Below are 16,592 nucleotides of genomic sequence, written 5' to 3' on the forward strand. Positions count from 1 at the left end.
TCGTGGACATGTCAGAATAGTTCATTCAAAATGTTTTAACATTTTCATGTGTAATCCTTTGTTCTGATGGCCATGTGGACCCACGAGTGCTGCATTGATATTTGAAGGGTAAGTGTCAGATAAACTCTTCGTTCGTCGCACCTAGATATCTATTTTCACAGTTTTTTTGTTGTTCGATTCGACACATTATTGAAGACTAGGTACTTGACTAAAAATACCTAAGCTTGGACATAGGTGGCAATGTGTTTTTTATCTATGAGTTTTCTTAACGAGTATCCAACGAGTTTTCAAGAGCAGATATTTCCAATGGTGATATATAATCCTTAGAAAAAAGTACTATTAACAACTGAGAGATGCACGTGTGCGTCAACACTATCTATTATCAATAAAATTTTTGTATTATATGTATACATATTTTTTCTTTTTCTTACTGTAAATAAGTGAGGATTTAAGAAATAATGATTTTTTTTATAAAAAGAACAGGGAATATTACTGATGTATAAAAGAAGATATTTCTCTTTTGGATAAATACGATTTCGTTATTTAAAAACTATCAGTTTGTTATTTTTCCTTCTAAAAGTATAAGGATTCTCAGTAAAAAGGAACGAGTTAACGTTGCAGTTTAAGGGGATGAAAAGGGCAAAATGAAGTAAAAGCCTGCAATCTCGCTATTCCGCAATTTGGTCTCGAATTTTTATTATAATAGTGCGATGAAGTAACAAATTGCTCTGACGAAGCAATTTCATCTCTTTCGTGAAATACGCAAATGGAAAGGAAAAGAGAGAGAAAAAGAGAAACAAAGAGACAGATAGAAAATGTAACAAGCAAACGTAATGAAGATAAGCGAGAAATTTAACATATGCCATGGCTATTTTGAAACATACATTACCTATGCAGACACAACATATAAATACTTACACGCATGTATGCGTATACACATATGTACGTATGTAGGTAAACACAGTAATAAAATTCTCACGAATTTAGTGGAATTTAAATGCAGACGTTTTGACGTCGTCGTCGTAATTGAATAGAGTTGAGTCGAGTTAGAATTAAGAAAAAATGAAACAGATTAGGTCTTTGTTGGATAAAAATTAAACTGATGACTGTCTGGTTTGTAGAAAAATAATTTTTAAAGGAGGTAAATGTCAATAGTTACTCTTTCACTAGTCAACGACGAGGATTTAGAATACTGCAATCGCTATGAATAAAGATTAATTGTCTTCGTTTTTCCTTGCTTCTTCAAATTTTTTATCTTTCTTCCTACAATTTACACAAATTTTATATATTTACTATCGTATATATATATTTTATTTATGTTGTATATATGTATATATATATATATGTATATATATATATATATATATATATATATATATATATGTATATATATATATATATATATATATATATATACAACAATGTATATATATACGTAATTTTAATACATATATAGAATAAATAGTGTATACCTTTTGTACTAAAGCTGACCGACTTGGTAGTTCGTTCACTTGGAAATAATTCGAAGAAAGTACAGAGAACGTAAAAGGACGACATGAATCAGAAAGGCGGAGAAGGTTTGGGGGTGTTAAGAAATATCTTCTACAACGTGGCGTCAGGCACGATTTTCGAGTCCATCTGCCACCATTGACGCGTTATACGAGCCACGAGACGACCTACTTTGCCGTAGCAAAGAGTGAGAAGAAAGAAAGAAGCTAAAGGAAAAGGTGAAACCAAGTGAACGCGAACGGGTTTATGTTTTTATTCTCGACGTTAATTTTCTCTGTGAAATTCATCATTTCATTTATTGCGACGAATAATAAATATATCGTGACGAATAATAGAAAATGAATACATTCAGTGAGGAAGTTAATTGGATATGAAATCTTTTGAGTAGCTAAAATCAATCCTAATGGAGATTACTCTCTTAATCTTTTAAATAATTTCATTTGTTCATATCATTTCCTATTTCTTTTATATAATGTATCTGATATAAGCCGATAATTCTAATAAAAGTAATATCTATTAAACGTGCATATATATTTCTTTAATAGTTCTATAATATCATAGTGTATATCAATATTAAAACAGAATAAATGATAAATTCAACTTTTCCAAATTATCGACTTGCAATTAGTTCGCATATGTAATTATTTCTTTTTCAAAAATTTTAAAAATCTTATCTTATATAATTTGATCTGTTAGAATAGCTATTCCTATAAGTAAATAGTGCTTATCAAAAATAAATTTGTTTATAAAAATAGTACTTAAATAAATATTATAATATATCATTGTCAAGATCTCTCTCTCTCTCACTCTCTCTCTCTCACTCTCTCTCTCTCTCACTCTGTCTGTCTTTCCTTCTTCCTTATCGTCTTGGTTTGTCAAAAGTTCGACGATACACGATGTTACTAAGTTCATATAACTAAGACAGTGCTATCGATCGAAACGATGCACGTAGTGAGAGAGTGTTCCAGGTAACCCGGCACGAAATTATTAGCGCAAAGTTTACGTATCCTTGACTCGATTACAACGATGACGGCTCAGGTGTGTTGCCCGCGGTATCAGAATTTGAAGACGCACCGAGTTTCGACTCATGTCGTGTCTATGAATATTGATCGACTCGAGTAACAGTGGATCGATTCGATACTAACGCCCAAAACTTTCTCTCTCTCTCTCTCCATCTCTCTCGCCCAAAGGCGAGAGCTCGTCTATTTGAACGTCAAACTTTTTTATCGTTTCTTGTCGATTACGCTCTCTCTCACTCTCTCTTTCTCTCTTTCTCTCTCTCCCTCTCTCTCTGTCTCTTTCTCTCTCTATTTCTCGTGTAAATTCTCGTGTGAGAATTTTTTTATTGACTTTTCGAAAACAAAAAAAAAAGAAGAAATCTAATAGAATTATGATTTCCAAATCGATTTATCAAAAATTATATTGTATAATACTACTGTAAGGTACGAAATAATGATATTAGAAATATAACGATAGTGAGTGCTTTTATTTATTTATTTATTTTTTACATTAAAAAGTTTAAAATTAGATAAAGTGATGGTTATGCGTGATTGATTGTACGAATGAATTTTGAAGAATGAATGTTTAATAAGATAATCAGAATCGGCACGTTGCAAGAATCTTATTGAACAGAATCGTCGAAAAATGTAATAAAGGATAAAAAAGTCGAATGATTAATTGCTAAACAGGGAAAGTCAAGATTTTAATTGAAAATTGTATCATTTTATTATTTACATATTTTCATTGGATTATGAAATGAAATTATATCACAATCCTTGTTTTACTATCGCCATTTAAAATCATATTCTTCTATATTATATAAGATGATAAAAAGAGGAACAATAAAGGCGGGAGAAAACTTAGGATTCCGTATTTGAACAACGAAATGGCATAAACGTGGAATATTTCATTACAGAGCGTAATAAAACCGATGAAAGGAGCCAGGACGTAACAAAAGAGGTCTTTTCGAACTCGCCGTCTTCGTTTAGTTCATTATTCTGCAACTCAAGCCTCTTCCTCTCTCCACCACTTTTCACAAGTCCTCATCCCTCTGACTGGAATTTTCCGAGCCCTTAAGACGAATGCAAGAAAAAGAGAGAGAGAGAGAGAGAGAGAGAGAGAGAGAGAAGAAAAGGAAAAAAACCAAAGAAAAGAGAAAATTCGAGTGATAAATTTTCAATAATCACCGTAGTGTTATTTTCTACCGAGGAACAAATTTACACGATCGTTTGGAAGGGGAAGAAACGACGAAGGGCATATAAAGGTTGGGGGATAAAAAAAGGTAAAACTTCGGTGACTCTTACCTCGGCCGTAAGGAGAAAAGATAGAGCAAGTTGTTCGTAACGAAAAAACCATTCTAATGGTTTTCATCTAAATCGTCGTCGTAACATCTCGTTCTTCCGATATCCTCCAACTGCTCCAAATTTCCTATACCATCTCTCTTCTCTCTACTTCCCTCTTTGTCATGAACTTCAGCCCTTTCGCTTACATAGACTATAGCCCAAAGACCGACAGGAATGCTTTCGACAGTCCCTTAGGTGATATAGTACTAAGCTGGAGGTTGACTATCGAGCTTGATGATAAGATTGTCCTGGTTAAAACAACAATCTCTCTATCATGGGGATTTTCTTGAAGCAGATAATATTTGAGTCTGACTATTTATCCAAGAACGCAATAACGCTCTATTGCGTTCGTAGCCAGCGATCTACCAGGAAAGAATAGTTAGAGATAAAAATACAAAACATTCAATGATTTTAATGAAAGTCACTTGTGTCAACATTAATCGATTTTTTTCTTTTCAAATTTATCATGAATACTGTCGGAAAGAAAATTTTTTGAGACATGCTTGTTATTGATTGTTATGTTAATATAAAAAATTCAAGGCCAGTATGAAGTATCGAACAATTTCTTATCTGTGCGAAAGCATTAACTAATTTTCCTAACATTTATTTTTCTTATAACTTGTTCAGTATCGATAATAATTAATAAATAATTAATATCGTAAATCATTCGTTTGGTAGGCAAAAGAAATATCAATTAATGTATATTACAATAATAAATAATAATATACTATAATAATGATATTTGTTATCGATCACACACTAATAATTACTTTATTTTTCTATTACAGAAGGGCTATCCTAACGAATCCAGACCTGCTATCAAGCACGCCATGGTTTCAGCTATTGGAAAATGATTTTTGGGGAACACCTTTAAGAGACAGTGGTTCTCATGGCAGTTACCGACCACTTTGCGTCGCAACGTTCCGTTTAAATTATCTTCTCGGTAATCTCGATCCCTGGGGTTATCATTTAGTGAACGTCGTTTTGCACGCAGCCTGCACGATTCTCGTCGTCAGGGTCGCCAGAAAGGTGAGTTTCCAATATTATGGTTTCTCCTTTAAACGAGGAACCTTGGCATTGTTATTGATTCATGTAATGTTTAAGTTAGCAACTTCGAGATAATAAAGACACCTGTAGAGCATATCTTCTTGTGTTGTTATCAAACACGTTACGATGACCCTAACAAATAAAATTCTTAGAGCCCATTTCATCCCAGAATATTACGTTTACGATCTTCATATGATAGATACCGTAAATCTCATGAAGTTTATGTTGAATGATGACAGACTGAGATTTACAGCACTACAGGATTCTAAGGATTTTATAATAAAAAATTAATTCGAAATTAGTTATGTTTTTTATAACTTTTTATTTTCTATTATCTATTAATGTTTGATCGATGATGAAATATTTTAATTTCTTTAAACATTTCATTTCTTCTGTAATACACTATCTATATTAGTATTAATATCAAATAATAAAAATCAAAAAGAAAAAAAAACTATATAATAAAAATGTTTTAAGATATATCAAATGATTTTGACTTTAAGCTAATATCCTATTATGAAAAGGCATTAATTAACGTCTCATTTCTAAATTATGATGTTTAGGTTCTACCAGGGAGAAACAATCTCGGTCACGCGATCACTGGTTTCCTTTTCGCGGTTCATCCTATTCACAGCGAAGCCGTGGCTGGAATAGTTGGTCGTGCTGATCTCCTAGCTTGTTTCCTGACCTTGACGGCCTTTCTGGCATACTCTACATACTGTGACCAAAGCAGATCACCGTTCCTACTCTTACTGGCTTTGATATCGTCGACCCTGGCGACACTTGCCAAAGAGACCGGTATATCCTCGCTGGCCCTTTGCCTCTTGTGGGAACTCTGTCGTGGCGAATCAAATCGGAAGGTAAAATATACTATACACTGTACACTATACGCATACACAAACGGATAGTAATTTATCCGTAAGAAAGTTAACAACGCAGTATAATCCATACTTGAATGTATAATCTCAATTTTGAGTATCAAATAACTGAAATGTAAAGTCTCGTCAACTTCGCGAAAAAACCAAGTAAAAAAATATAAAGAATTCTCAAGAGATGACAGTTACAATACAACACAACATATTTCCTAAGAAATATATAAAGATTTAGCTAGATAACATTGCAAACAGAATAGGCAATCTTTTGATTCTCATGACGAGAAAAAAGTTTCATCTTATTCATGGGAAAGACGATTTCTATATATGATATTCAAGCGGAAACTTTAAACAGCGAAATAAAAGAAAAAAAGAAAGAGAGAGAAAAGAAAGAGAGGAAGATATATTTTGAGGAGTTAGCAGTAATAATTAAACTTACACTGTATTTTTCTCAGTATGCACGTATATCTGTGTGCATATTATATTCTCTCTCTCTCTCTCTCTCTCTCTCTCTCTCGCTTTCTCTTTCTTCCTCTCCCTCTTTTTCTCCTTGCAAGCCTATCTAACTATATATTTCTACTAGGATGGGATAGGCAGCATCAGTAAAGCCGGTAACGTAATGCCGTAGCGGCAGCATGTGTAAACGCGTGGCATGCTGTTAGAGACAGGGAGTTGATACACGGTGAAGCAGCATAAGCGGCATCAGCCAGCTTCAGGCTGACGCTTTGCCCCGTTTAACCCTTGCTGAGAAATCCCCTACCTTCCTTCCTTCGTCAACTCCTTCTCCTTTCGCGCATGCTGCATCCGGATGCACTAGATGCACTGGATGCAGTAGACGCCTCGTGTGATGCATGTTGTGAGCTCCCCCACTCCACTTTCTATTTGTCTCGTTCTCTCTCTCTATCTCGCTTTCTCTCTCTCTCTCTTTCCTTCCCTCACTCCTATTTCCATCTGATGCTGCTACCAACAGTCAGCTTCTCTCGCCTGGCACTATCAGAGATGATGCGTTCTGAACTCTGGAATGGTGCCAATGATCTTTCTCGTATCTTACAACACTTTTCCAAGATTCTTGAGAATAATAATCGTACGCAATAATACTCGTTTGTATTCCTTCTTTCAGCAATTTTCGTTTCGACCTCTTTCGTTTCTTTTCTCTTTTCTTATCATATCTATTTTCTTCATCTTCCTCTTTGCATTTTTCTCCTCTCATATATTCTCTTGAATCTTTTTCTTGATTTACTTTCTTCGATTCTCTTTCTTTTTCTTTCTCCTTCATGAATGTTCTCCCATAGTTTATTCTATCTCAAGACCTGTCTTTTCCATAGGACCACCCACCATCGAGCAGAGCACAATATCCCTCCTAGTATTCTTGGTTATCGAGACAGCTTTGTTACCATTTGGAATCTAGCGAATGACTTAAGAATTTTTCTTTTTCTCTTCTCTCTTTCTCTCTCTCTCTCTCTCTCTCTCTCTTTTTTGTTTTTCTTTCAACTTCGTACCTTTTCCTTTTTCTTTCTTGTATTGAAAAAAATATAGGATTTTGTTGAGATAACAAAGACTAAGACCAATTTCAGAAAGTAAGTGATTTATAAAATAATTGGGAGAATTAATAATCGCCGACATTTCGTTTATTCTTTTTAATAAATCAATAATATTTATATCATTGAATTCTTTTCTCTGATTCGAATAACGTAATATAGATTACTAGAGCACACGACAGAAATTTTATCAAACGCAATTGTTCTTTTGTATCTATCTCTTCTCTTCATATCTCTTGTTTGTCATCAAGTCAAATTTTAACACGATTGAATCGAGATGAAAACTCACTCATTTGTTTCCAATTTATGAAGTTTATTCACGAGTCGAGCAAATCTTATTGTCCACATTGCACACGAAGAGAATGATGATAGTGAATAAAGGGAAGGAGCTATGCGGATAAAAGCATTCAGTAAAGATTATTATCAATCAAAGAAAAATAAATAAGACCATCGCTATTCGAGGAGTAAAATCGGTTATAAAGTTACGAAAGAGATAGAGAGATAGAGAGAAAGAAAAAGAGAGAGGGAGAGAGAGAAGCGTCATGTATTTGCATAGAAGACAATGCTTGCACTAGGAGTGAGAAAACTAGCAAGCTAAAGTAACGCTCCGACGAATTTGATGAGAACGAGTGCTCTACCATGACTGTGTCTACTTTCTACGCTTTTATCTTTCTCATCTTTTTCTAGCCTTTGTTTGTGGAGTAGTTCATTGAAAGAAATTATTGTACCGTAGAACGTCTATTACAAAAATGACGGCCTCCTACCTCACTAAAGGCTTTATCTCTCTTGAATTTTGTTTCCTTATGCGGGTTATAAGCCAAAATTCGTGTTTTTTGAAGCATCACTTTTTTTTAAACGAATGGGCATATCCGTATCATATATAGATACATACGTTGAAATACAAATATGATTCATAAATAAATGTTGTTATATATTAGGAGCTTATTACAATGACATAGTATTTAATTATGAATTAATGTAGTAACTATGCACAATGATAAAACTAAAAATTCTGATTAGAAGATGATATATTAAATATTACTTGAATTGACTTATAAATAAATGCTGCTATATAGTAATAAATTCTTTATTTATTACTATATCTATTTGAATGAATCAACTAAATATTATTATTATGCAATATGTTTTATATATAATTCATGACAAGTAGCAAATTCACTGATATATAAATAAATAATTTATTCAAAAAACATTATTGTCATATAGATGAATTTTTAATGTAATTTAATAATCTTATTTGCTAAAAATGGCAAAATTCTCTATGAATTTATTGATTCATATTTTATAGCAGTATGATACAATTGGAAAAACTATCTTAATTAAATAAAATGCGATTATTTCATCTTTACCGATAAAGATATATTTCTAAATGACAAATTATCACATATTTCCTAATTAACGAATTAATAAGGAGCAAAGTTTCATCTAGTATAATATTCATTCAAAAAGGATAAAACAATTACAACGATCTAATAAATTCTTTGTAATATTTTAGGTGAACTGTGGATGGTGGACACGTGGTCGTAGTCTAAGCATTCTATCGGGTACTTTAGCCCTTTTGGTAGTGGGTCGTCTAAGGATCGCCGGCTCGAGGCCCGAATTTGCAAGCGCGGACAATCCAACGGCAAGACATCCATCGCGTTTAACGCGGGGCTTGACGTTCCTTTACCTTCCAGCGGCCAGTGCTAGAATGTTGCTGTGTCCGAGCACATTGAGTTTTGATTGGTCCATGGACGCCGTTCCACGGATCACTAGTCTACTAGACTCGAGGAATCTCGAATCGGCCTGTCTTTATACGGTATTAGCAGGAGCAGCATTTTGGGCAGCAAAAGGATTAAGACGTGGTATCAAGGAAAGTGGCTCTACTAGTAACATTCAAGTTCAGATTTATCAACGAAACGTCTCGACGAGGTGTCCAGTTTGTGCTGGAAGACGAACGGGTGGCTGTCACACCGATGGCTGTCGTGCAGCTAACAACAACAATAACGGACCGATCGGTGATTGTCATTGCGTGAAAAGAGCCATGAACCTGTCCTGTGGACAAACTTATGGATTTTCTAACATCAACACAAGCAATCAGAAACGAATTGCAGCTACGTCGATCGCGATATCCTTAGGTTTTCTCGTACTTCCCTTCCTTCCAGCCAGCAACCTCTTCTTCTATGTTGGATTCGTCATCGCAGAGAGAATACTCTATCTACCGAGCGTGGGTGCGTGTCTCATCGTTGGTGCTGCTATCTCGGCATGCTACAGAATCGCTAGAAGACACGGATCAAGGACACGTGGTAGATCCGTTTTACTTGCTACAGCAATCCTCATTGGACTTATGTCTGCTAAGACTCTTTTACGTAATACCGATTGGTACGACGAAGAAAGTCTTTACAAGTCTGCTCTTCACGTCAATCCGCCGAAAGGTTAGTTTATTCATTGCACTATTCGATTTTTATTTTTATCCTTTAATCGTTCTTTATCTAAAGGATTTCTTTGAACTGTTTAAATAGAGAAAAATATTTAACTCGTCAGGAAGATTTAACCCTCAAAAGTGCATGTTCTTTTTTCTTCTTTTTCTTTCAAAATTATAATGTATTAATAAATTTAATAATTATATATCAAAATAATGTTAAAAATAATGTATGTAAAATAATATCATTTTCCATTAAAATTAGTAAGAAAAATTATAAAATTGTAATTGTTTCCATTATTTATGTTTTAATATTTATTTAATAGATAGTATAATATTTCTTTCCTATAACTTTCTAAAAAGATAAATCATTCATTGGAAAGTTAACTTCTTCCACTATAAAAGAATAAATGAATTATTTATTTTTCATTCTTACTATGAAAAAATTATACCTTTCGATTCTTCTCTTTACGATTCATTAATTCATTCAACGCTTATTCCAACTTCTCCTATATCATTTTATTTGTATGCAAAATAATTGTTATTTATATTCATTTTATTTCCTTCCTCATTTCTATCATTTTATTTTTATGCAAAATAATTTATTAATAATTTTTATTTTTTCCTGACAGTATTGTCAATCTAATTTAAATATAAGTTAACAATAACAGAACGATAAATATAATTTCTTATAAATTTATTTGAATGTTTGTACAAAGAATAAGAAATAACAAAAGTCATTCAGATTCTACAAAAATTAAAGCGATGAATTGAAGGATTTTCTAAGAATATCGTATAAAGGTAGGAATTCAACCGGGAACAATCGACATTGAGGCGTGATAAAAGAGTGCCGACAAGACGCGAAGAAGGAAAAAGAAAGAACTGTAGAAGAGAAAGAAAAGATGTAATTTCGCATGGCCGACGTATATTGCAGGGGTCGTTCTATTCCATTATATATGTATACATATATATATATATATATACACACAGCACATACATACAGTAGGCCATTGTACTTTCGACAAGTGTATGCTATCCAGCTTTTCATTTTGAACTTCCAAGCCAGCTAGACATCCACTTACCGTGTCTATAAAATCGTCGTCAAGGTGAATACATGACATGCGATCGGGTAACGCGCTGTATTCTCTCTCTCTTTCTCTTTCTTTTTTTACTTTCTCTCTCTCTTTCTCTCTCTCTCTCTTTCTCTTTCTCTTTCTCTCTCTCTCTCTCTCTCTCTCTCTCTCTCTCTTTCTCGTTCAGTCTACGTCACCTTTCTATCTTTTCGTTCGTCTTTTTTTGCTTTCTTCGCTGTCATTCGTCTCTGTCTATTTTTATGTAGACCCTCGATCGAGGCACTATCTTCCAACGACGTTTACGTGGCCTCCAGACTGGATTATAATTCTCTTTCGGCAGCTTTATTTCCGTCGGACATCTTGTCCACTTGAAAATAGTACTGTTTTTCTTCCTTCGTACTTATTTCAGTACGCTCTTATTAAACTCGCTTATATGTTACTACTGTTGTTACGTAATGCCAATGTTCGTTAAATTTACGCAATACGTATTATCATTTGTAAACAATTGATACTGGAAGATAATTTGGATTTCCTATTTCGGAACGGACTTGAAATTTGACTGGATATTGATGAATCAATAATTATTACCAATGAAACATATCGTTTGTCAATTTCAATCAAATCAATCGAATTATACGTCAATATTTATCAATAGAAGTGATACACCGGAAGAACAATGAACGTATTAACGACGATAATCAAAGAATAATTCCATACAGATACGTATCAGGTACCACGTTTATTATTTATATTCTCGGTTTTAACTTTAGCTCTTAATCTTAACAATTCGCGAATTGTCTAAATTATTTTGACTGTATTATAAATACTGTACGAATTAGATGCAGTATCATTTCAAAGTTGTGAATTAATCAATGTACATTGTCATCGAATGTACAATTTACATCATATTTAAATCCTATTATGATCATTATAAACAAATATATGGATTTCGGAATTTCATAAATAACTGAAAATTTATCACTTATTAAGGATATTCAATTGTCCTTAATTTTATATCCTAATAGCAATATCAATTTATATCTAATCTGTGTTACAATTTTAATATATCTCAAAGGAAACATTATAATATCATTGTTGTAAATTATATTGAATATAAAATTTTCTTTTACTTTTTTTTCATTATTTTATTTTTCTAAAATAATAAGCTAGACAAATTCTTGATAGTCTTTAAACAGTTTTAAATATGGTTCCATTTGTTTTACAATATTTGTATAATAACAAAATCAAGTTTCATTTAATGAAATGTCGATGAATATAATTGTTTTTTTAAATAATACTATTTTCTATTAATAATAATTCTCAGTCGATAGTAGATCAACTTCGTTCGAATTAAACGTATTCTACGAAACAAACATTATTTATTTTTATCATTTAAAAGTTATGGAAATATTCCTATTTTCAAATTTAGATTACTCACTGAATATACGAACGTTATAATAATAAACATTTATTGCTAGAGATTAATGAATTCATGACTTATTGAATGACTTTTCCTGCCCATATATATTGTATATTTGAAAACAAGTCAGATAAATGTAACAGATAAACGAGAAAAAATGTTTAATCAGTATGATAAACGTCAAATTAATTGACAATGTGTTAATGAAACGTCGTATCTCGTAGATCTTTATCATCATCGTTTTTATATCATACGGTCGAAGACCTTGCGATGCATAATGAATGTTTCTTTTTCTGGATGCGACATGCAATAGAACTGGCGTCGACGACCGTCCTCGTGTTGTTCCTTTTTTAATCTTCTCATCGGAGAAGCTTGGTAGAAAAGGTTCTCTCTTCTCTCTCTCTCTCTCTTTCTCTCTTTCTCTTGGCACTGTGAGGACGATCACGCGAGGGGTCGTGCAAACGCGCGCGCACCGGCAGCGTCGGTGCCTTCGAGCGACGCTTCCAGCACCCTCATCGTCGTCAACGACGTCACGACACCTTTTAATTGCGCCGACAGAAATTGCGTGTTACCGTGTTAATAGGCTGCCTCACTTCGAGAATAAATTTACATTTTGTTGCCTCGACATATCGACGTATACATATAGATTTCTATGAATGTGTTATAAATCATTACATAGGTGTTAGTTTATTTATGTTCGTGACGTTAAGCGTTAACATTCGAAAATCTCGAAGAAATACACCTTCGAAAGAGTTTTCTTCAACGCTCGTTGATTTAAGAGAACTACTGGTAAGTGGGGAAAAAAAAATGAAGAAGAAAAACAAAAAGGAGCCTAACTACGTTCCTCGGCTCGCTTAACCGCGATTTCCTGCTCTTTACCAATAATTTAACCACGAACCAAACACGTCAATGTAGCGTATAACGGGAATGATTAGACACGCACCAATGAACGAGAGAAAAATGTTAGAGTAGAGTAGAGAATCGAAGTAATAGGGCCAACATTTTCTACAATCTATAAAATACATACATACATACATACATATTTTTGTGCAATATTATGTGTAAATAATATATATATATATATATATATATATATATATATATATATATATATAAACAGAAAAGAAATTACACCATCATCAAAATACATCAGACGTTTAATTCGATTGAATTTTCACGAGTTTCGTATTTTCCATAAAATAGTTCCTGTAGATACTTATGTACACGGTACATGCGCGGAAAGTTAGATTAACAGGTCGATCGAGGCGTATAACGCGATGGGAAGCGATCTCCGACTGGATAAAACGAAAATTCATTTTCTCTCTTTATCGTAAACATCAGCGAGCTCAACGTGATGGCACGCGATACGAGTTTTCAATTAATATTTTAATCCTCTTACGTTGCCGAGCTAACTATTCCCATCAGATGTATAGTTCTTATCTCTTCTTACAAATATATATATATATATATATTTTATTTTTTGTCTAATAATGTTTCTTTGATATGAAGTTCACCTATTGAGAAAGTTGTAACACGAAATACTTTAGAAAGTAGGTCTTAAGTAAATTCATGCAATGTGATAGTCCTCGGTTACGTTAGCTCGTTTGCTTATACTACTCAAAGAGCAGCATATGCGTGCACGCGCTCGTTTAAGACCCTTCCTGAGCACTTCCTCTCCGATCATTTAACAGCTCGACTATATAACTTTGTACCATGTAATGGGGTGATTAAGCATACATTGTTGATTAAAAGGGAAGAGAGGTAGTAGATGCCAAGAGATTATCGTAATCTTGATGGTTTTTTAATTATATGTAAACTTATTAAGTGAAATATTTATAATATTAATTAACTAAAGTATTTCATTATTTGCTTGGGTGGTCTGTGGTTAAAAAACGACGATTATCCGAACGAATTAATCGTTGTGAAAGATGAGATAGATGTAATTCATTTATATGAAATGTAGTTTCATTTATAAATGGATTTATTTATCTATAACAGTAATATTTGAACAGCATTAATAATTTATTAAAAAGATTATTTTATTGAAGTTTTTACGATTAATAAAAAAAAAATATATATATATACATATATACATATATATACATATACATATACACAATTTCCTACTGAAAAGCGGTCATATGTCATATTCTCCTACATTGAATTGACTCATAAATGTCTTCGTAAATAAGTAGTTTGTTATAATAAAATGATACTTATTTGTGAATGAATCCGATGATGCTATTATATTTTCCATTTATCTCTTTGGCCAATGTTATATTTCATTTGTATTGTGAATATGAATGTATATATATATATATATATATATATATATATATATAAATCTCAACAAAATTCGCATGCTGCTTGATTACAGCTTACGGTAATTTGGGAAGCGTTCTCAGTGCTCAGGGACGCGTGGCCGAAGCCGAGGAAGCATTCACGCAGGCACTTCGATATCGACCGAATATGGCGGACGTACACTACAATCTGTAAGTACCCTTCCTCTGATACTCCTCTTTCGACAAATGTAAAACCAATAATCCATTTCTACTTTTATTTTTCCTCTCCGTTCTATGGTATAACTAAAATATAGACAAATTGCTATGTAATATTTGGGGAAGAGATGAAATTATATAACGAGACGAATCAGTCCAAACGAAAATCATATTTTAAGAGATTAATAATAAACGTAATTTAATTAAATAAGAACTAAGTAACATTTGCTTTAGATAAATGTTCTATTTTTAAAAGGGAATTAATTTGATACACATGTTAAATACATCGAACAAATTTATTATTAAAATATTCTTAAAAGTGTGACTTATAATTGTTATCAATTATATAGTGATTATAAAAGTGATCGAAGCAATATATATTATATATATGTATATATATATATATGTATATATATATATATATATTTATATACATACATATTTTTTATCATAACATGAATTGGTTACTGAATGTAGTTAATAAATATTTTTGGTTTTCGCAATTACTGGGACATATAATATTTTGCAATATGTTATTTAACCCCATGCCTTACAATTTATTTTAAAGCAAACGTATCTATTTGGATTATATAATATCACTGCTAATGAATCGTAAAATTTCTTTATAATTTGCTTCAAGTACATAATTTCTTTATACGAATCAGTAAAAACTGTTTAAAAAGAAAATATATTAATAAAACACTTATGTAGATATGTAAGCGACGTATCCCGTCAAAGTCGATTATTGGCTTTCAGAAAATTCATACTAGTCATTTCCGTTTAAGGGGTTAATATCTCTGAGAATGAAATAGATAAGATCAAGCATATATCGGACAAAAGTATATCTCTGGACGAACGTTCTGTTATCCGATCCATAGATATTACATTGTACCTACATATACGTGCGAATATAAGTCAGATGAATGTAACAGATAAAAAAGAAGGAATAATACCGTCTAATCAGTATAATAAACGTATTAATAAATACACGATGAGTATGGCGGAAGACCGAAGCAAGAGGAAGAAAGAGAAAGAGAAAGAAAAAAAAGAAAAGAAAAAACGAAAAAAGTAAGAGGAGAAACGAAGTAGGAAAGAAGAAAATGAGCTTAAGACATTCACAGATCGGCTGAGAGGGCTCGACTCAAGGAACGATAAATCGGGACGATAAATCGAGCTTCCTTAGCTTGCGAGGACTAAGAAATTCTGTTTACCATCGTAGCTATATCAACGGACGACCACGAAGCTCCTTAAGTACGTAATATTGGTCAGTATAGCTCAACCCTGAGCTCCTATCTCTCTACCTCTTACGTGGTTCCTCCTAAGCACAGATAGATACTCATAGACATATACATATATATTCAGACGTGTGCGTGCATCAACGCGTTCGTTCCTATTTGGCACATACCCTCGACGAACATCTTCAGTCCCTCCATATCCTTCGATCGACGGCCATCATCTTTCGACACTCTCTAGCTTCTACGAATAGACGAAGAGAGATAATATATATATATGTATATATATATATATATATATATATATATATATATGCAGTAAAAGAGAGAGAGAGAGAGAGAGCAAGAGAGATATAGATATATAAAGGGAGAGAGAGAGGAAGAGAGTTGATGTTGAATCCTGTCGAGTTGCTGAGTCGATAAGCCGACCATGGGTATCCCTCTGCGAGCTCGTGATAAGCCTCTCTACATACTATGCGTTCTCTCTCTCTCTCTCTCTCTCTCTCTCTCTCAATCTCTATTTCTCGCTTTCTCTTCTCTTTCTCCTTGTCTACGTACACAGTACTCCACCATTATTTACGTAGAGAGAGTACTTTACAGAATCAAGATTACACAATTCTCCTTGTCTTTTCGAATCTT

General features: G+C 33.0%; 1 protein-coding gene across 2 annotated transcripts in view; it reads left to right on the forward strand.

Moving 5' to 3' along the window:
• Positions 1-16,592, forward strand: part of LOC124421909 (protein O-mannosyl-transferase TMTC2) — a 239,902-nt gene that overhangs the window by 118,760 nt on the left and 104,550 nt on the right. For both annotated transcript variants that reach the window (XM_046957607.1, XM_046957606.1), the window contains exons 3-6: positions 4,640-4,880; positions 5,462-5,758; positions 8,825-9,743; positions 14,601-14,715. In XM_046957607.1, coding sequence (XP_046813563.1) covers positions 4,640-4,880; positions 5,462-5,758; positions 8,825-9,743; positions 14,601-14,715 — 1,572 coding nt within the window. The remainder of the gene's footprint in view (positions 1-4,639; positions 4,881-5,461; positions 5,759-8,824; positions 9,744-14,600; positions 14,716-16,592) is intronic.

Source organism: Vespa crabro, chromosome 2, assembly GCF_910589235.1.
Source record: "Vespa crabro chromosome 2, iyVesCrab1.2, whole genome shotgun sequence".
NCBI lineage: Eukaryota > Metazoa > Arthropoda > Insecta > Hymenoptera > Vespidae > Vespa > Vespa crabro.